Source organism: Nannobrachium achirus (genome assembly GCF_963921795.1).
Source record: "Nannobrachium achirus genome assembly, chromosome: 9".
In the NCBI taxonomy this organism is placed as follows: domain Eukaryota; kingdom Metazoa; phylum Chordata; class Actinopteri; order Myctophiformes; family Myctophidae; genus Nannobrachium; species Nannobrachium achirus.
Genome location: NC_137818.1, coordinates 16,378,630 through 16,400,450, shown reverse-complemented (window position 1 = coordinate 16,400,450; position 21,821 = coordinate 16,378,630). Strand labels below are relative to the sequence as shown.

The window sequence follows — 21,821 nt, the reverse complement described above, 5'->3', positions numbered from 1 at the left end:
ACCGGCATTTAGGACAATTCCCAAGTTAGGGGTCAGATTCAGCAAAGTTTTTTTTGTCTGGGATTTTGAAGGGATTGTGAAGGTAAGACAGAAGTATAAGACAGATTTAGTCACTTTATTTACACTATATTTACGACCAGATTGATGAATCAGGCCCATTGTGCATTGGTGCAACTTAAGCAATCACAGTGGAGGATTTAAGGCACAAGTTGTCAAGTCCATTTAACAGTAGAAGTGTCCATGGTGCTGGAGAAGGGGACAGGGAGAAGCATAGTGCTTATCGATTCCTATACCTCTGGTTCTGTTTGAATAGTAATCATAAAAAAAAAGAAAATCGAATGACACCCGCAAATGGAAACAGGGTAAATTCACCTTGTCTTAATGCGCATTTCTGATAATTCGCATCCTATTTTCGAATAGGTTTATGGAAACATGACTATTGACAGAGTAGTATACTACACAGAAGAGAAGAGAAGAGAAGAGAAGAGAAGAGAAGAGAAGAGAAGAGAAGAGAAGAGGATTTAGATAAAAGATTTTAGATCAAAGGGACAGACAATGCACACGTAAAACTGCCTGGTCGGCTCTCGTCCCAAAAAAGTGCCCGCCCGGTGCAGTGGGTGCAGCATCTCCATGCACCACCCACGAGCCTTCAGATCAATCACACACACACACACACACACACACACACACACACACACACACACACACACACACACACACACACACACACACACACAGGCACACATGACCCGTGGGTCAGGCGTGGTGCAGCAGTGCATGGGCCAGCCTCTCTGGAGCTCGCTGATGGACAATTAGAGAACATTATATTATCGAACCACCTCTAACATCGTAAACCTTCCGCATGTCAAATCCCTTGCTGGACAAGCAGACACACACACACACACACACACACACACACACACACACACACACACACACACACACACACACACACACACACACACACACACACACACACACACACACACACACACACACACACACACACACACACACACACACACGCTCGCAGACGAAGCCCCACCGAGATGTTACACAGAGGCATATGGGATGGATGCCCATTAAAAGCCCTTTTTCTTTTATGCATCCATGGCTTAATAACAAACTGTGCATAGATGACGGTACTTTCCCTAGAATATTACATTGGAGGCGGAAATTTAATATGAGCCAGAGATATGGTGATGCCATCTCTCTCTCTCTCTCTCTCTCTCTCTCTCTCTCTCTCTCTCTCTCTCTCTCTATCTCTCTCTCCATGGGTGTCACACCATATTTGGGTACAAGGATTCATTGACTGGGAACGCATTATTACGCATTATTTTGTGCTTTAACTATTGAAAAATAGCAGACATACAAGCTCACAGCGCGACCTAGGTGCCGCGCTATGAGCTTGTAAGTCTGCTATTTTTGAAAAATCTTTGTGTCAAATACTTCTAAGGTTTTTGAAAAACCTGTGTTTCCCATCTCAAAATATTTAGTTCCAGGGACCCCCCACCCAGAAGCAAAATTTGAGTTACAAATGTTCGCTTAAAAAATACATATATTCAAAGATTTGCACACATTTTCACGACGTTTCAAAAATAGCAGATCTACAAGCTCGCAGCGCAGCACTCAGTGTCGTACAGTGAGCTTGTATATCTGCTATTTTTCAATAGCTAAAGTATGAAATAATTAAGGCCCCTCCACCTTGGGCCCTAGTAACACAGTCCCACTTTCCCCCCCATGTGACACCCCTGCTCTCTCCCATGTGTGCATGATTAGACTATAGGCCATGAACTACAGAGGACTGGTTTAGAATGTTGACATTTTGATGTCAGCTCTCATTTAAAAGCAAAGAAGATGATTTGGGTTTTTGCTGGGGGTTGGGGGGGGGGCTAAATGACTCCATTGTAGTTCTGAATGGCTCCTTTTTCCCCCCCTCAATTTCGTGTCTGGTCTAGACAAGAAAAAGATCTGATTATATACAGTGTATTTACAGTATAGGGCAGGGGTCTTCAAGACCCCTGGTATAGGGTGTGTAATGGGATGTCATTTGAATCAAAGCTGTGTTTGACAAGAGAAGCAGTGACTCTACAACGTGTTTTGACTTATTGTCAAATCTATATCAATATTTGATATGAATTATAAGCCCAAAGTACAGTATATGCTTTACAAAATGCACGGGCAGGGGCTGGTTATTGGGCTTTTTTCAAACAGCATGATTTAGATTATGGTTACGGTCAGATGAATATTATTATCTGTAATTATGTGATGTCGCTTTGTGACATTCTGGTTCTTGTGGTGTCGCCTATATTGTGTGGTTTTGCTGCATGCTTGCTGGTTCATGTTAAGAAATCCCTGCCTCGTGTACAGGGACGTGCAGAGAATATTAGAGAGGCAGGGGCTAACATTTCTAAAAGGGCCTTTTGGTGCTGGAAATATCGAAAATAGCAGACCTCCAAGCTCACAACGCGTCGCAGTGCGACGCGTTGTGAGCTTGGAGGTCGGCTATTTTCGGTACTTGAAACCACATTAAACTAAGTATAATCAAGTGAGTACTGGAGATGTGGCGTAACGGCATGGATTTCTACACAGAGAGGGCAATTCTTTCAGCATAAGATGCTGCATTCAAGTTCATGAGAGTTTGGACGAGGTAATTCTCTTAAATGCTGCCTTCAGGTATGGCATGGAAATAGGCATTTGCATTTCTTTCACCGTAGTACAAAAACTGCATTCATGGTCTGCAGAGGGCACTTTTTACAGACAAATATAAGGGCAGGGGCTCAAGCCCCCTTTGATGTATACGTGTGCACGTGCCTGCTCGTGTATTAAAGCCTGCAAGGGGGAAAAAGGGCCAAGTTGGAGGGAAGCCAAACAAATGTAACATGGCAAAGTAATTTACATTAATGAAATGACCACAACAACAAAAAAAGACTGATTTATTATTCTTTTCTCTCTCTCTCTCTCTCTCTCTCCTCTCTCTCTCCCTCTCTCTCTCTCTCTCTCTCTCTCTCTTCTCTGGGGATTAAGCCAGTACAGTTTGCACACTGACATTTATTTGTCGTTATATTTACAGCATGTCAATCATAGACATCTAATCTCAGAAAAGGCCTACAATTATGCCTTGGCCCGTGCTATCATATAATTTTTTTACGCAGAACATTCTCTCTCTCTCTCTCTCTCTCTCTCTCTCTCTCTCTCTTTTAAAATAGCTGAACTTAAAACCTGTCTCTGTGAGAGAGAGAGAGAGAGAGAGAGAGAGAGAGAGAGAGAGAGAGAGAGAGAGAGAGAGAGAGAGAGAGAGAGAGAGAGAGAGAAAAGGAGGAATGGGAGCCAAAAAAAGCCCTTAGATGTCATTAGCGATGCACCTCAAACGGCCGGCAATGAATAAACACGCCACCAGAGGCGCCCTGTCACAAGAAATAACCAGGGTCTTCCATTATATCACTTTATAACAGGCCTATACTCCTCGTTGTGTTGAGCGTCACCAGCCAAAATGCCACCACTGCACTGATAAAACTGACGATGAATTGTGTGTAGCTTTAAAAAACACATCGCTATATATGGGTGACAAGAAGTGACATTGAGGAGAACACGTGTGTTAAGGGTTTAACACTTGATGTCCACCGTTTAAATCAATAGTATTTTCATATTTATGAGGAGATTTGCACTTACCGACTCGGCCGGGCCCCACGCACGCTTGTTCTTTTTCTTGAAAGACTTCTCAGTCAATTATGCCTGACGGGCATGTTACAGTTTCTTTTAAGGCTGGAGATGGTTTGTCCTCGGCCCTGTGTAGTCCAGAGAAGACATGCCTTAATAATACATGCTCTTCCCTGCAGACAATCAATCAGTCTGCAGGATAAACAAGAATTCCTCAGTTAAACTTGAATTGTAAATGAACGACGTCAGATTGTAATATAATTAGGGGGAGGGAGGGCGTTGTTGTCGCCGATATATGCAGCACGAAATCAATCTAATTAAACGGCACATTTCACACAACATAGCCATGTCCTTATCACATCGAATTATCTCAAACAAAAAGGCCACGATGCATATTAGTCAATTAATTTATAACCTATACATTAGTCATGTGATTCACTGAATGCAGCTTGCAGCATGATGTGCAACAAACAAATACATTATTTGTGTTTGTTTGTTTTTTGGTTTTGTTAGTTATTTACGCAACCAATCTATCATTGCACATTCTGACACATCAATTAATCAATGATGCTTGGATTAATCCAGTTAAAGTGGTGTTGATATAACGGAAACCGTCCTTTTCTATAGGTTATTATATATTATTTTAAAATGCCTTAAATCGATAGAATAATAATATTTTAAAAAAGAACAAACAATCTGGGTTTGTTTCAAATCGACCCTGTTTATGTTGCATTTCATTGCACTGAAATAACAATAGACGTCCCACTTTTAATTCAGATACATTTTGTCACTGTCGGGCAGAAACCTCTATCTCCAAGTTTAAAATGTGTAAGTTATTTCCCAAAGCAAATCCCTGCGTCATCATACAAGGCCGTTGCACAAAATTAGTGAAAACAGCAGATCTACAAGCACACAATGCCTCGCGGTGCGGCACCGAGTGCTTGTAGATCGGCTGTTTTCACTAGTTTAAACCATTTTTTAAAATGATAATGCAAAACGAACGGTTTTGGACACCCGACAGGCCGACAAGACAAGGTTTTCACCCGACAAGACGATTTGTTTCACTATGGTCATAATAATAAGGGCACTGTGTGGAAACTTTGTTTCCAGTTGTATAGCTACAGCAGGTGCAGGCAGCCATAATAATGCATGCGCCAGCGCCAGGCTTGCGTCAAAGCTTCATCCTATAGGATAGCATGACTCGAGGCTCCCCGTGCAACAACACACTGTGAAAGCACTGTCTTTCAGTCCACGTCAAACTCTTCTTCACTCTCTCTCTCTCTCTCTCTCTCTCTCTCTCGCATAGTAGTGGCCTTACAGCAGACTGACAACGTGTAGTAGGCCTAGTAGTTGATTAATGGTCTGGGAAGCGATTTAACCACTACAATATGTAATAAACTGGACCCGGGACTTGGCTAGTACGTGCATAAAAAGCCCCCAGTATAGGCCTATCTCTGCCAAAAAATAGCCAAACTACAAACTCTACTAATAGCCTATGGATGTTGCGGGGTTCAAGTGCTATAATAAAGTTATCATTACGCATGCAAAGTTGTCAAAACGGTCAAATATATATCACCTGCACCTCGGAGTGACTGTGCACAGGGTCTGAATCTGAATGAGAAATACAAACACAAATCTTTAACTTCAATTACCAGACTTATAGTTCCAAGACAAGCCGACGGCCTTCAGCATTCACACCCTGAAAGGATAAAAGGTCCGGTTCACGATATAAATCCAGCATATCTTCCTTCCAGCCCCGCCATCGCCGTCCAGGCCTCCTCTATTAGAACCACCGGGCCTTTAGTTGTGAATATCCCTGATGGCTCCCCGGAATGTATATAGCAGGTGCAGGCTGGCCTTAACCCTGAACGCTTTCCTGCTGCCGGCGAGGAGGTGTCGAGCCGTGGGGAAGCTCTCTATAGCCTATAGTGGGTCGGTGCGCTGCTGGTGCGGTGCGGTGCGCCACGGCGCGCAGCACCTTGTCAACTGTTAAATGTAACATTTTAAAAGGTGATTTTATTTCTTGTGTGTGTCAGGGTGTGTGTGTGTGTTATTCATTCCTAAAATCCGTAGGATGGGAACTCTCATTAGGTGAGGGAAGGGGAAAGAGAAGAGGGGGGAGAATAAAGCAAGCATCAACACTTTTTTCCCCCTGCCTGTCCATAAGCACCATGGATTCACTTAATAGATCATTAACCACCGATATGCTGCTGACATGCACGCTTTTTTACATCTCTCGTCTCTCCATTACAGCCCTGCTCCGTGTTATTACCGAAGGGGGAGAGCCAGGAGAGGAGAGGAGAGCCGTCGGCGTGATGCAGGCCTGCCTTGCATTGCATGGGTCTATTAGACGGGCGGACTCCCAGGCTATATTAGAGAGCATTACATCCTAATGGGGCAGGGGGCTGCCTGCCCGCCTGCCTGCCTGCCTGCCTGCCTGCCGCTGGCTACACCACGGCTGCTGGGTACGGCCTCAGAGAAAAAGAAAAGGCGTTTCATATCTTCATATACATCAGAGCTCGGCGCTATACTAGCACTGCACAGACCACGGCTTGTTTATTATCAGGGCGCGTTTGAAGTTGGGGATGAGTTCAAGGTTTTGAAAGAGAAAAAAACAGGTTGTCTGTCTGGCAGGTAAAAAGGAAATCGGGGAAAATGCTGCTAATGTAAGCTAGTCGTTGGTAATACTTTATTTATTTGTTAATTAATAATTAATGTTCCTCGCGCATAGGCTATACTGCAGAGGTTATGCAAGGTATTAGTGTGGAGGACGCTCTAGAAATGTGCTAAAGTTGGACATTTAGACTTGGGAATCTCTCTCTCTCTCGATGTCTTGTTTAGGTTATAAATATGTAAAATAGGCTAAATGTCTTGCCCACTAATAGGCGGGTGTTATGCAGAGTAAGTTAGTGTGTGTATGATCATGTTATACGCGATATCATTCATGTATTTTTGTTCAACTATAACATATGAGGTGCAAAATCAAGAATAATGAAAATAGTAGATGACGTGGATATATGATCATAATTTTAAATTATAGTCAGTGTTATTTTTTATAGGCTCATATTTATATTTATCGTAGGCCTATACATATTTACTTTCAATGGTTTTTGATCAAATGATTATGACATGTATTGCCATCAGAAATGTATAATTGAGAGACAGCTATAATGTTTAGTGAGCTGATTGTTTAAATTTCGACAGCTTAATATTGCACATTGCTTCACTTCACATGCATAGCCTATATATTCTTAAATTATATATCCAATCCTTTAAAATAGCCTGTAGAATAAAGAACAGGCATAGCTTATTAAGATGTCAAAACTTTATCATTAAAATGCAAGAATATCCTATTTTTTAGTGCTATATGAATATGATTCAAACTCAATCAATGTCGAACTGTATGCTAATTAACAAATTAAACAAGCAATGAGACCTTGATTATCGGGCTCTCTTTGGCGCCCGGCCGTACACACACACACGCACACGCACACGCGCACACGCACACGCGCGCACACACACACACACACACACACACACACACACACACACACACACACACACACACACACACACACACACACACTGTAGTGATCAATACCCTCTCTGCTGCTCACGTTTGTACTCAGCCGAGGATATGAGGTGGAAACGAAATGATAATCGAATCGATCCCTGCAATTCTTAGTCATTTACAAGCCCGTGTCTCCCCTCTCTTTGGGGGCCAGCGTAGCCTACATGCATTCACTCAGACTAACTTGTACAGCCCGAGAAGAACCGCTTAAAATAGAATAAATACCAAATCAATGGCAGCCATACATCTTAAACTCCATAAACGTTGCACATGTACAGAGGCGTCAATTGGGTATGGCAAGCTATGGCAGGTGCCATACCTTGGCTACAGGGGGAAATAATAACATGTACTATAATCGTGCCTGCATGTGCTAGCGTGCAAGACACCAGTCATGTTGCCATACCTTAGCTTTTTCTGAACTGGTGCCACTGCACATGTACCTAATAGGCCACGCACAACACGAATGGAAATGTCTACATGTTAGCCTATTTATCAGACCAACCCTATAAGGCTCGTCTGTCATCATCAGTAGCCGATATAACACTTTAGGCTCTATTTGTGCAATCGGACCAGATTGCTTTGGGGAATGAATGAAGCGATCAATTAAAGTGATGATAAAAGAAGAACAACTCATGAAGGTCTAAAAGAAGCAGCATGGATCCTATAATGATGCGTTCCGTTGCGCTGCTTGTCCACATAGGGGCAGCCTTGAGCCTTGGGTTGGAAACATTCCTCCACTTTGTTTTTGCTTCCAAACCCTAGCTGGCTATAACGCAATGGTTCTCAGACTTTTTCGTCCATCAAGGAGGACCCCCCAAATTGACACTTATTGGCCCGCGGACCACCCGTTTGAAAAGACGTGCCGAGGGGACCCCCATAAGAGAAGGTTCTTATGGCTCTAGCAGTGATTCTCAACCATTTTAATTTCAAGAGGCCCTGCAGTTTGACATGCATTATAGGCTATAGGCCTACGGACCCCCATTTGTATTATCTCGAGACCCTAATTTATATTGTACAATCAATGTTAATGTAACTCTGAGAGTGTACAAATGGAACCAAATGGACCCGTCTCTTGAGTCACAGACCATTTGGTTCCTGGAACTCCCTGAAGGACCCCTGCATGCCATGGGGGTCCCCGGACCCCGTTTTGAGAACCAACTGCTATAACAAGCTGTTGGAAGCCTTTGTTGGGAAACAGCCAGTTAGCAGTCATTCAGTCAGTCTGTAATCCACTTATATTAGTCTGAACCAAAGTGTCCATGGATAAACATGACAGCCCGCTCTGCGAGGAGTCTGTCGAGGTGTGATCTAACCGTTTTAATAACGGCTTTTAGAGAGCACTCATTCATAAAACGGACATATAGTGCATGGTGACATAATGATCATTCGGAAATAATACACAGATGACAGATCATAACAGATTGCCTTTTTACGTGGAAAAGACAAACCACAGTCAGACGACTTGGACCACTTTTTACGCACGCTTATTCCATCATTGTATATGTTCAATGTCCATGGTGGATGTGCTATAATAATGGGCCATATATATCGTCCCATTTCTGTAGATATTTAGGCTATATCAGCTGTACTGTAAAGGCCGATATACGTTTTGAATAGCCAACTGGTTACAAATAATAAACACTAATTAAAATGTTAGAATGTCTTGGTGTATTATAGCCTATAACCGCGGTGTAATGTGCAATTATCAACTTAACCTTTTCTCTGATGAACGTTGTGGTGGTAATAACATATGGATTACACTTTGGCATAAGAAATGAGCTGCGCGCACACACACACACACACACACACACACACACACACACACACACACACACACACACACACACACACACACACACACACACACACACACACACACACACGGCTGCTGTGCATTTAGGGGAGTCAGTCAGCTGACTGTCTGTATAGCTGTCAACCAGCATGAGAGCCCCCACCACCTCCCCTCCCTCCCTCTCTCTCCTCTCCTCTCCTCCTCTTCCTCTATATTTCAAGCTCGTGTGTGAATCCTCAGCTTCCCATTGGATAACGGGCCGCGTTGGAACCTGCCCACCGCCGCGCCGACGTCACCGCGCGCTATAAGGATAAAGGCTGTGTGTGTGGGAACGCAGTCCGCTGGATACTCGGGAGTAGAGACACACACACAGACAGCTAGAGACAGAGAGAGAGTCGAGAGGCTGAGCCTAGACCTCTGCGGTGCAGAGCTGGTTTTAAAAGCTGCTGAGAGAACCAGACAAGACGCCCTTCTTCTGTTCACTGCTCTGCTTTTGACATTATAGACGTTGTTGTTGTTCTGCTCCTGCGTTGTTTTCCTGGCGAAAAACGGACTTACAAAAAAAAGCTAAAAGAACTTGATCCGAGGACCGGTGCCTTCGCGTCAACGTATATACGTGGTATTATCGCTTCTTTTTTCTTTTTTAACATTTTTATTTATGCTGTTTTCCTGTGCTGTGAATACACTCTTCTACTGAAAGGACTGAGATTTTTTTCTTTTCTTTTTTTTACTTTTGCACTGAGACGCATTGCTTTCTCTACCTCCTCCACTCCTGCTCCAGATCAGCCCCAGCAGCAGAAGTAGGCTAAATGACGCAAATTCCGATGTCGTTTGCAGCGCATTAGTCTGAAAGTTTCTCTCCACTTTTTTCTCCGGTTTTCCCTTTTTTTTCTCCCCCTCCTTTCCCTCGCGGTGTTTACTGGCCCAGACAGACAGACAGCGCGCGGCGGCGGCGGAGGACTGGAGGATTCCAACAACAGAACTATTATTGCATGAGACAAGAAAGAAAGAGAGGAGAGACGATCGAGATTTAACAAATCAGTTTGGTGTTGTTTTTTTGCGACGCTGGCAGGCGCGCAGCAGCACCTCTGCACAGATCTGCTCTAGATCTGCTTTTCGGGGCGACTTCGAGCAGCCTAGCAGCGATGAGCGCAGACATGAACATGGGCCCGGAGCTGCCCAACAGCCCGCTGGCTCTGGAATACGTCAACGACTTCGACCTGATGAAGTTCGACGTGAAGAAGGAGGGCCTGGCCGGCCTGGGAGGAGGGGATCGCGGCGGGGCCGGCGGCGGGCCGCGGGGCCAGTGCACCCGGCTGCAGCCGCACCAGGGCTCGGTGTCCTCCACGCCCATCAGCACGCCGTGCAGCTCGGTGCCCTCCTCGCCCAGCTTCAGCCCCACGGAGCAGAAGAACCACCTCGAGGAGCTCTACTGGATGCCCAGCGGCGGCTACCACCACCACAACAACAACAACAACCACCACCACAGCCACCACCACGGCCAGATGGACCCGCAGACGCTCAGCCTCACGCCCGAGGACGCCGTGGACGCGCTGATCGGCGCCGGAGGAGGAGGACACCCGCACGCCGTGCAGCAGCAGCAGCTGGCGGCGGTGCAGCAGCAAGCGGCGGCGGCGGGCGGAGGAGGCTTCGAGGGCTACAACAGAAACGGCCACCACCACCTGCAGCAACAGCACCACCCGTACCTCCCGCACCACCCCGACGAGCTGTCCGTGGGAGGACCGGGGGCCGGCCAGCAGCATCACGCCCAGCACCATCACCATCACCACGGCGGCGACCCGGACGACGACAGCCCCGGGCCGCTCAGCCCCGAGGACATGGACCTGGACCACCAGCCGCTGCACGGCCACCACCACCACCGGTCCCACCACCACCATCAGCACCACCTCAGCGGCGGCCACTCGGGCCACGGGGGCAACGTGGAGGACCGCTTCTCCGACGACCAGCTGGTGTCCATGTCGGTGCGCGAGCTCAACCGGCACCTGCGCGGCTTCACCAAGGACGAGGTGATCCGCCTGAAGCAGAAGCGGCGGACGCTGAAGAACCGCGGCTACGCGCAGTCCTGCCGCTACAAGCGCGTACAGCAGAAGCACGTGCTGGAGAACGAGAAGACGCACCTGATCGCGCAGGTGGAGCAGCTCAAGCAGGAGATCGGCCGGCTGGCGCGCGAGCGCGACGCCTACAAACTCAAGTGCGAGAAGCTGACGGGAGGCGGCGGTGGCGCGACGCAGCAGGCGACGCAGCAGCAGCAGCAGCAGCAGGCGGCGGCGCAGGGGGGGATCGCGGCGAGTACGAACGGGTTCCGCGAGGCGGGATCGACCAGCGACAACCCGTCGTCACCCGAGTTCTTCATGTGAGTTGTGATCAATAAGCCTTCTTTTCTTTTGTTTTGTTGTGACACTTATCCACAAGTTACCAACCCTCCCTTCCCCATCACAACAACCAACAGATGCTGATGAACTATAAGTCGATAATAATCAACCACTTAACTGTACTTGGACTTTTCCTTTTCCTTATCCCGTCTCCACGACACACCAAACCTCTCCACAATATACAGCTCCATCTACAAGCTCATACTGTTGTGGAGCTTGCAGATGGAGCTGTTTGTTTTTTTGGGGAGGGGGGCTAACGTGTTCCCTCTCTCCTCCCAGACAGACAGACTGTGGATGCTGGGGGAGTTGAGTTCAAGTGGAGGATGATTAACTGTTTATGATTATAACTAATTAATAACGGTTAAACAACTATATTCATATTAGAAAGAAATAATCCATGATCGAATTACTATTCTCATATATACTCGTTTTTTTCTTACTCCATCCACCAACCACCATCCTCCCACACGTTTGACAACTATAAACAAATGCCATAATAAGAGGATGTTTTGATCTAAAGTCGCAGCAAGCAACAAAAGCATCTTTGTAGATTATAGTTGCTTTGTAGCCTGTAGTTGAAGAGACCTTTTTTCCCCCCTTCTTCTCCTTTGGAAGAGGATTTTTGTCAGAGGCTGAAGAACTTTTTGCTCCTTTCTATAAGGCTATACGGGCTTTTAGTATAAAGTGTGGGGATGGATGGATGGAATATGGATGGATTATAGCCTCTAATGTCGTCGAGGCAACGTTGTTTCTGCTCTTAACTCGACAACAAGACAAAAACGATGACATTTGATTGTTGTGAAACAACTAAAATAAAGTAGGCCTGGCCTCTGCAGTCCTATAAGCCTACCACAACACGCGATGACGCAAGAGAGACAGTGTGCGTTGTATTATGAGAGTGACATTCGAACAAGTGGGGGCGCATTATAAACTTCTATCTCCCAAGCACACGCACACGCGCACACACACACACACACACACACACACACACACACACACACACACACACACACACACACACACACACACACACACACACACACACACACACTACAAAACATTTATGCAAACTTTTATCTGTCTTATACTTAAAGAAAGGGAAAAGGAAAAAAAACCCGGGGGCCATCATCATGGACTTGTCAAAACGGGTTTTGGGAACGATTTTTAATATGCAACATGACATCCTCCTCCTATCCATTGATTTATTGCCTGCTTGGTTATACCTTATATTCCCGAATATATATTGAAAAACAGAAAAATCTCTGCATTAAAATATTAATAACCCCTGCATGCTGGACATGTACGGTTTAATAATTTCTATTTTGTACCTTTAAAAAAAAATACATTCATCATTCTCGTTGTATATTATAAAAAGAGCATGTCGTTGATCTGCAGCTTTCTCTTCGTTTTGTTTTGGGTGGGTGTGGGAGGGTGGGGGTGGGTGGGGGTGAGGGTGGGGTTATGATTATTAATAGAGAAATGCAACGTGGGGTTAATAACATACATAACAGCAGGGCTGCCGGTGCAGTATGTATGTGCAGTGACATTATTATGGGATGTGGGGGTTTGATTTTTTTTTTTTTTTAGGCTTGTAAATATTACGCAACCAACCGCTTAAAAAAACTGCACACCAAGATTGAGGAGGCTGGTTTGAACTTCTTTCTTTCTTTGTGTTGTTGTGTTTTTATTGTTTCATATTATGTGTTTTTGATTTGTCCTTTTTTTTCCCTTTTTCAGTTGCATTTTAAATCCTTGCAAACAAAGATTTTGTGTGTGAGAAATGCACTTTTTTTTCCTTTTCTTTTTGAGAATATTGATTTCTATTCAGAGAAAAAAAAGTTTTCATTTTGAATTTTGTGCAGACCTCCCTCAACAGGAAGAAATACCATGATGACTATAAGATATCGATTTAAGGTTTTTTGTCTTTAAAATAGTCATATTTGGAGACACTTTTACGTCTTGTGTGCGTTTAAGAGACACATAATATAGGGTTCTCAACCACCAGTCCTGGGACCTCAAAGGGGTCCCTGCATAACTCAAGAGAGTGTGCAAATGTAACCATATGGACCCTTACGGGTCCATTTGGTTACATTTGGCACACTCTCTTGAGTTAACACTGGAAATATGACCGTGGGGGTCCCAAGATTGTATCCTATTGCCTATTATTGCCTAATGCACCATGGGTGGAGGGTGAGGACCCCTTAAACCCCTTAAATTATAAAAAAGGAGTTAACTAATACATGCACACTATTAATGCACTATAAGGTAAGGGCACTGCATGCAACAGTACAGCTTCAGTGATGGGCACATGTATATTATGCCATAATTGAGGGGAGGAGTGCTTTGGTGTAACTCTTATTGCAACAGCCCTGTAATAGCCATGTTATTACAGCCGCGTAACCCAAACACACTTATGATTTATGCATCATTAAGATTGGCTTATTTTATATAGGCTCAGGTGCATACCACTCTTTTCCTATTAAAACATAACAGCGTTTCACATTTCAACAGAAACTCCGATTTCTCCCGTAGAATTAACAGGTGTCTTAGATGAGACGCGCACTCATTTTTAAAATACAAATTTAATTATTAATGCTATATATGTTTCTTCCTGATAATTTTTTTCCTGCCGGTCAGTAAAAAAAAGGGACCCAAAGGTTGTGCAAAATTCTCAAAATGAAAACTCCTGTGTGTGTTATATTATATGTTTTTATGTGTGTGTGTCTTTGTTTATTTTTTAATTATTGTTATTATTATTATTATTTGATGATTCTGGTTCTGCTGGCCAGATGCATAAGTTACACACAAAAAAAGTTTTTATTTTAAATGATTTTTAAATTAACAAACTTTGTCGGATCATTATCGAATAAGCATGGTGCTTGCATTTTGAAAAACCTATTGTTGGGAAAAAAGTCATGCATTTAACAATCTTATTTTTTTTCCTTTATTTTTTGGGTTTGTTATTATTCTATGATTCAACTGTGTTGAAATCAAACATTTAGAAAGTGCAGCAGCGGGTTTTGTTGTCTTGTTTTGTCATCATTATTCCATGATGTACTTTATTGCGATGATGATGATACGGGGGATCAATTTTATCAATCCTGTTTATATAAATAAGAGTTAAAAGGAGAAAAAAAAGAGAGAGAGAAAGAAAAAACAACTTAAATTTGAACTGTTCGTATAGTTCCATTCAGGCTGGTTTCTGTTTTGTCTTATTTTTGGTTGTTTTATGGAAGAAATTGTTTCCTATTTTGCTTATTAAAGTCATTGAAATGGCAATAACGACCTCTCTAGACTTTTTGTTCATTCTGAATATACTGTAGATACAGCAAAAAATCATGCATTGAAAGGCTTTATTGAATAATCAGATTGGGATGGTGAAAGAAATGTTGACTGATTTACACTCATATAATAGTTGCATGTCAGAGTCAAATGCACGGAAATGGCAGATCTACAAGCTCACACAAGGTGCATACACATTGCCGTGCTGTGAGCTTTCAGGTCTGCTTTTTTGCAGTGCAAGACACCTGCCGCGCACCAGGCTTTTATATAGGCCCCTATTAGTGCATGTGTGGGAATTGACACACACACACGCGCGCGTGCACACACACACGCGTGCACACACACACACACACACACACACACACACACACACACACACACACACACACACACACACACACACACACACACACACACACACACACACACACACACACACACACACACACACACAGGTAACGTTAGTACGTTACATGCATATTAGGACTGTAGGATTCCGTGAAAATTCTATAGGATATATCTTCAAAACCCCTCAAAGTATAGGCTATAGTTACTTATCTTCCTTACATAGGCTAATAATATGCCCCACATATACTATGCATGGGTCAGTTGAGAAGCCATTTAACATATTGTGTCTTTTATTTCATTCTCATCATGCCATGATGCAGACAATGACACGATGAAGAACAGCTTGCATCAGTACCAGAGCCGTGAGGCTGCGATTAGATCGTTGCACGGCGGGGGTCTGACAGTCAGTGACTGCATGTACGGAATGGGACGGGGTGCTTCGTGCGTGATGTCGCGCTGCGGGGAGATTAAGCAGAGGCGTCAATTGGGTATGGCAAGCTATAGCAGCTGCGCTACAGGGGAGAATAATAAAATGTACTGTAATCGTGCCTGTTGCTAAGGTATGGCAACATGACTGGTGTCGCGCAAAGACACCAGTCATGTTGCCATACCGTAGCTTTTTCGGAACTGACGCCGCTGTGCGTTTGTGTGGCACATAGGCTATGCACTCACTCACACATGCACACTCGTGAGTGAGTGATCGCGTGCGTGATGCTGGCTTGGCCGACTGCATTGCATTGCATGGGATGATGGGAGCCTATACAGTAGGCTATAGCCCCGCCACCACGCATGCTGACTTTTGCAGAAATCCCGGCTCTTTTGCACATGCACAGTGCAGCGCACACACGGCGGTAAATGGAGAGCTTTGACCTTGCAATAAACAAGCGACGCGCGCACGGCACGAGAAGAGATTTTTCTTTGAAAGAAAACACCTTCAGATTTACTTGAAGTGTAGGCCTAAATTAGGATTTATTTATTTTTATTGATTGGCATCGGTCTCGGTCTCGGTGTGTGTGTGTGTGTGTGTGTGTGTGTGTGTGTGTGTGTGTGTGTGTGTGTGTGTGTGTGTGTGTGTGTGTGTGTGTGCGCGCGCGCGTGTGCGTGTGCATGTGCGTTGTTTCCAATTGGTGTTTATTGCGTGTAATGGGCCGTGCATTGCAGCGTTATAACCTATAGCCTATTATTACACAGCTTCTCTTTTAGAGAAAGTGCGGTGTATTTTTCTAGCAGGGTTTAAGTGTATGGCAGGTGCCAACCTGACCTGTAAGCACATGATGATAGGCCTATATGTAAGCTATAGTCTACTGTATAGCCTAGCCTGCTGTCACATACCTGTATAGCCTATCCTATATAAATATAAGGGCAGGCTGATATGTCGTCTAACTCTCATCTCCTTGCTTATTGTTAGGCTATAGCTCAGGGGTCTTTAACGTTTTCAGGCCAAGGACCCCTTAGTTAGAGAGATGAAGCAGGGACCCCATAACCTTTTAGATTCCATATAGTTTCATCGTTTAACAGCACGATCATCATCAGTGTATTTTGGATTCATGTCAATTTGTGTTTGACCTTTCACTCTGTACTTAGTCTGCTCTTTTTTCCCCTCGAGCTACACTAAACCTCATTGCCGAAAATAGCCGATCTATAAGAGCTCACACAGTGTTGTAAGCTTGTAGATCTAGACACTATGGGTTCAAGTTGTTAAAATAAAAAGGATTGGAAGATTTGGATGACCCCCTGTTGAAGACCCCTGTTATAGCGAATCTCCCTGGGTGTCTATTTTATACCCTGACGTGAGCTACAACAAACTCGTTACACACACACACACACACACACACACACACACACACACACACACACACACACACACACACACACACACACACACACACACACACACACACACACACACACACACACACTGCATCTCCCCGCACGTGCGCGTGTATACGAATAGCCATGTGTGCATAATAATGTCATATTTTCAGTTTGCAGATTAAATGCACGCACGCCCAGTCTGTGATAGATTTTGAGGTCCTTTTTCATCGGATATCGAGCTGCATTTGATAACATAAGGCAACGCAAAAAATAGCAACCGACGTCGCGGGGAGGATTCTTATAGAGATGGGCTTATAATAGACACTCATCCCGGCTAGCAGATCAGCATGATTTTAGCCTATACACAAAACTGAGTTGGAGAAAAAAAAACAACAAAACAAAACACCCCACTCTTCATTCTCCAATCTCCTCCATGTCCGGATAGATAGATCGTGACAACATAAAGCCATGAGGAGAATAAGGAGAGAGAGAGAGAGAGAGAGAGAGAGAGAGAGAGAGAGAGAGAGAGAGAGAGAGAGAGAGAGAGAGAGAGAGGAGTAAAGTGTTGATCTGCTCGGGGTTTTGGGTTTCTAGTGTCAGAACATTATCTGCTCCGTGTCTGCACATTCTCAAGGACAAAACCGCTAGGCAGCAGGGAAGCAACCAATCAGGGGCCTAGGTTTACATTCTCTCTCTCTCTCTCTCTCTCTCTCTCTCTCTCTCTCTCTCTCTCTCTCTCTCTCTCTCTCTCACACGCTCTCTCTCCCTCTCTCTCTCTCTTTCTAAGGGGGGGGGGGGGGGGGGGGCGAGATGAGTGCAGCTGGGGTGAACTAGTGGGAAAGGGAGGGAAGGGGGGGGGACACGGTCCCATCATTTACAGTTATGATAATGACAATACATAACCCTTAAGTTGATCACCTCTGAACTGTACTGTACTGTACTGTACTGTACTGTAGGCTACTGTACAGTTCAGCAGTGGTTCTCAACCTTTTCAGGCCGTGACCCCCAAAATAATCGTATCTTAACTGGGGACCCCGCAACCTGACGAGCACTAACAGTTGAGGCATTACATTTTGTATAACACGGTTCTATTGTGAAAATAGCAGATCTATATGCTCACAACGCTTCCCGTTGCGAGGCGTTGTGAGCATGTAGATCGGCTATTTTCACAATTTCTGACTCTAATATTTGACATTTTGGCCAATGTTTAATTCATTTTTAGAGGTTCTAAAAAGTCCTTGAATTATCACTTTAGAAATGGCAGATACCCTCTATATACTTAAACGTTGTGTTGGTTTGTTTACTGTTGAGTGCGAAAACAATGTTGCACATTAAGCCAATCATCTGGGGACCCCCCAAAATAATTTGGGGGGGTTGAAAATCACTGTACTGTACTGTACTGTACTGTACTGTACTGTACGGCTTTGCTGCAATTCAGCAAGCCATGCTTTAACTGTCCCCCCCCCCTCTCCCCCAACCCCCCTTCCCATGTACCTTTTCCTCTCCATCTTTCCTCTTCACAATCATCAAGGAGGATTTATAAAAGATAGTGTGTGTGTGTGTGTGTGTGTGTGTGTGTGTGTGTGTGTGTGTGTGTGTGTGTGTGTTGTGTGTTTGTTGCTAAACATTGCTCAGTGTAAAGATGTTATAGTTTGTCGTCTGTGGAGGAGAAGATGCTATCTTTGTATCCTTATGAACGTATATGTCTAATCCCGGTACATTTGCTTCCCTGTAAATTCATATGTGTGGATTCAAAATTAATAATTAAAATGTGTGTGTGTGTGTGTGTGTGTGTGTGTGTGTGTGTGTGTGTGTGTGTGTGTGTGTGTGTGTGTGTGTGTGTGTGTGAGAGAGAGAGAGAGAGAGAGAGAGAGAGAGAGAGAGAGAGAGAGAGAGAGAGAGAGAGGAAGAGGCAAAAAAAACAAGAGACCGGTGCAAAAGCGGAAACGGTTCAGTTGTTTATTACGTATATCATATCATCTTATGAACTATAGCTTCGCATCAGAACTCGACACTTTGTTTCTCTCTCCTCCAACCCAGGATGCTGAGAACTGAAAGACAAAGAGTTGTGATGATCGCTTAGGCGTCTCGCTGTATGAAACCCAACATGCTCGCCAAATAAGCTGTGTCATCTGTTGCAAAACAAAATATATACGTACATAATATACTGATAATATTCCCTGACTAGTTCCATTTGTAACCACTAAACCCTTGGGTCCATTATTTCGACCGAAGGTCGCAGTTTACCATGAGAAATGTCACAGCTTGTCCGTGTGTAGACGTGAAGCTGTGAAGCCGCGTGTGTACACATTTTTACAGTCTATAGGTTGGTTCCCTTGACACATCACTGTGTTTGATCTAATGTAGTGGTGGTGGTTCTCACCGGGGGCCATCAATATGCCTGTGCACGGACTAATGTGTCAGTGGCAAAGACCTATAGTCTTGTCCGTTGAATTTTTTATCATTTTATTTTTTTACACACCATTATAATGTTCTTATTTTGATCATGACACCCAATTATTGAACGTCAAGTCTACAGATTGTCTTCAGAATGGCACTGATTCACTACGACACTATGGCACATTATGAGTCCACTAGTACTGGGGTCCCAAGTTCTCGGACATTTTATTTGCACAAGTGACAGACCTGTATATGGTCATTCAGGGTCAGGGGCCAGTTATCCGGAATTAAAATGAAGCAGACGCGGAACTAAAAGTTCCTATGATTGGCCGCTAGTTGCGTTGTTCTGGTAGAAGAAGCAACATGTTATGTATAAGTGTATACAGGGTATCTGCACATTTCTAAAGTTACAATTGAATGACCTTTAATACGTTTTTTTCTAAATACCAAATCGTCCGAATTGTCAAATATCATGTGAAAGAGGCAAACATTGTGAAAACAGCTGATCTACAAGCTCACAACGCCTCGCACTGCGAGGCGTTGTGAGCTTGCCGATCGTCTGTTTTCACAATATTTATCTGTCCGAGTAAATGTACAAGCAAGTGCTTGTCAGGGTGGGCAGTTCAAATTTTATTTTGGGGTGGTGGAGGTGGTGGCCTGAAAAGTTTGGGGACCCTCAATCTATAATGGATGTCAATTATTTCACCAGATAGCTTGTCCCATGTCTCCTCTCTCTGTTATTGTTACAAACAGATTAATATTGCATCGTTTGAAAAATAATCCAATCATTGGACAGTGAGTATAGTTGTCACACAATATATCTGCGTCTCGGTTATTTCCACAGGCAAACCGATACACACACACACACAGCGTTATTATTGATCAAAGTGATTGTGTTGTTTGTGTGATATATTAAATCTTATTATTGATTTCATCAGAGACTTTTACACTGTATCATATTCACAACACAACATTATGACGATGCAGGAGGAGTGATGGCACACTGTGAAACCCCTAATAAGTGTTAATTTAACCCTGTAGTATGGAAAAGGAACCTATAATGGACCCTCATGGGTTTAGTTTGGTTACAAATGGAACTAAATGGGGAGAGATGTGTCTCTGTCTGTCTGTCACGCCTGACACTGTGGTTCTATGGGTTTGTCGCTCTGACATTATGCTCTGATGTCACTGTGATGTCAGGGGAACCACTCTGAACAGAATGGGGTTGCCGCTCTGACATCACGCTCTGGATTCACTGTGATGTCACACTAACAGAATCCCGTTTATGCCCATATGGAGTTCCCTGATGTCATCAATATTAAGCCCATATCTAACAGGACTTCATATGGGAATGCCCATATAAGGAGGCCACACTAACATAATCCATATATGGCCAAGACAGATGGCCAAGACAGCCCATATCTGTGTGGCTGGTTCAGACAGGGATCTCCATGTATGGGCATAAAAGGGTATGATGTCAGATGTCATATGACTTTCACATAACAAATAACTGAGTCAGCATGTTTGGGCTCTCACAGCATATCGCCATATACAGTACATGGATCTCCATATATGGGTACCAGGCGTCTCCATATATGGGTAACTGGTCCGATATATATCACTGGCCAGATGGCAAAGAATTGGCGTGGCAAGGTTGCATGTCGCCCTCAGGCGTCTAACTAGTTTTACACTATGCAAGCACCACTGAGGGTTAATGGTGCTGCATATTGTTTTGTTTGACTGTATACATTCAGGAGTCATCGCCATGCTGGCTTGTGGTGGACATTGTTTTGTCAAAATTCCATTTTTGCCACAGACATACAAAATGAGTGGACAACAATATGACCAGAAACACAAAGAGATAGCCCTGAATGACCATAATAGGTCTGTAAGAGTGTTCAAATGGAACCAACACTCAGAGTTATGCGGGTCCTTGCAAATAAAACATTTGAGATCCACTATAGCAGACTCAGATGGTGCCAAAATAAGAACATTATAATTGTGTGTTAAAAAGAAAATCTCACATTTGCCATGGGCAAGGACACGTCAAAGCCACAAACACATTTGTCCATGTACGGACATGATGACATACTGTCTCTACAGTACATTTGTGTTGACCTGTAATCTGTATCTTAACTGCATGTGCTGTCTTTGGCAACCGACTTCCTGCCTCACCGGACCAATAAGAGTCTTATCTTATCTCGTGCACTGTCAGAGTGAGACATGACTCAGGGAAATAAGGAAACAACAAGGAACAACACTTCACACTCCAGGAGTTTTGACTACGCACGCAGAGCAGATACAGTTACAACTTTGCATGCTTTACATTTTATACGAAAAGCTAATATGATTAATGAACAGCTACAGGCCCACGGAATGCCTGAAACATGGTAGGCTAGACCCTAGACAGACAGTAGCCTACAAACCTTGCACTATGTCTTCTTTGTCAATTTATCTAACTGAAACTCTGAGAGTGAGCAAATTTCTCAAAGTCGGACAACATGACATAAAATAATAAGGAAATCAGAGTTTGCCACCACGACGTGCAGGGAAAATAAGG

The 21,821-nt window shown here is 44.1% G+C and overlaps 1 protein-coding gene across 1 annotated transcript; it reads left to right on the top strand.

The window, feature by feature from the left end:
- Positions 1-9,388: 9,388 nt before the first annotated feature.
- On the top strand, positions 9,389-12,806 carry mafba (MAF bZIP transcription factor Ba). The gene has a single exon (XM_080732463.1). The coding sequence runs from the start codon at positions 10,169-10,171 to the stop codon at positions 11,399-11,401; it is 1,233 nt and encodes a 410-aa protein (XP_080588589.1). The 5' UTR covers positions 9,389-10,168; the 3' UTR covers positions 11,402-12,806.
- Positions 12,807-21,821: the final 9,015 nt, after the last annotated feature.

What these genes read in the sequence shown, in the direction of transcription:
- mafba (XM_080732463.1), top strand. Translation starts at nt 10,169, where the DNA reads ATGAGCGCAGACATGAACATGGGCCCGGAGCTGCCCAACAGCCCGCTG.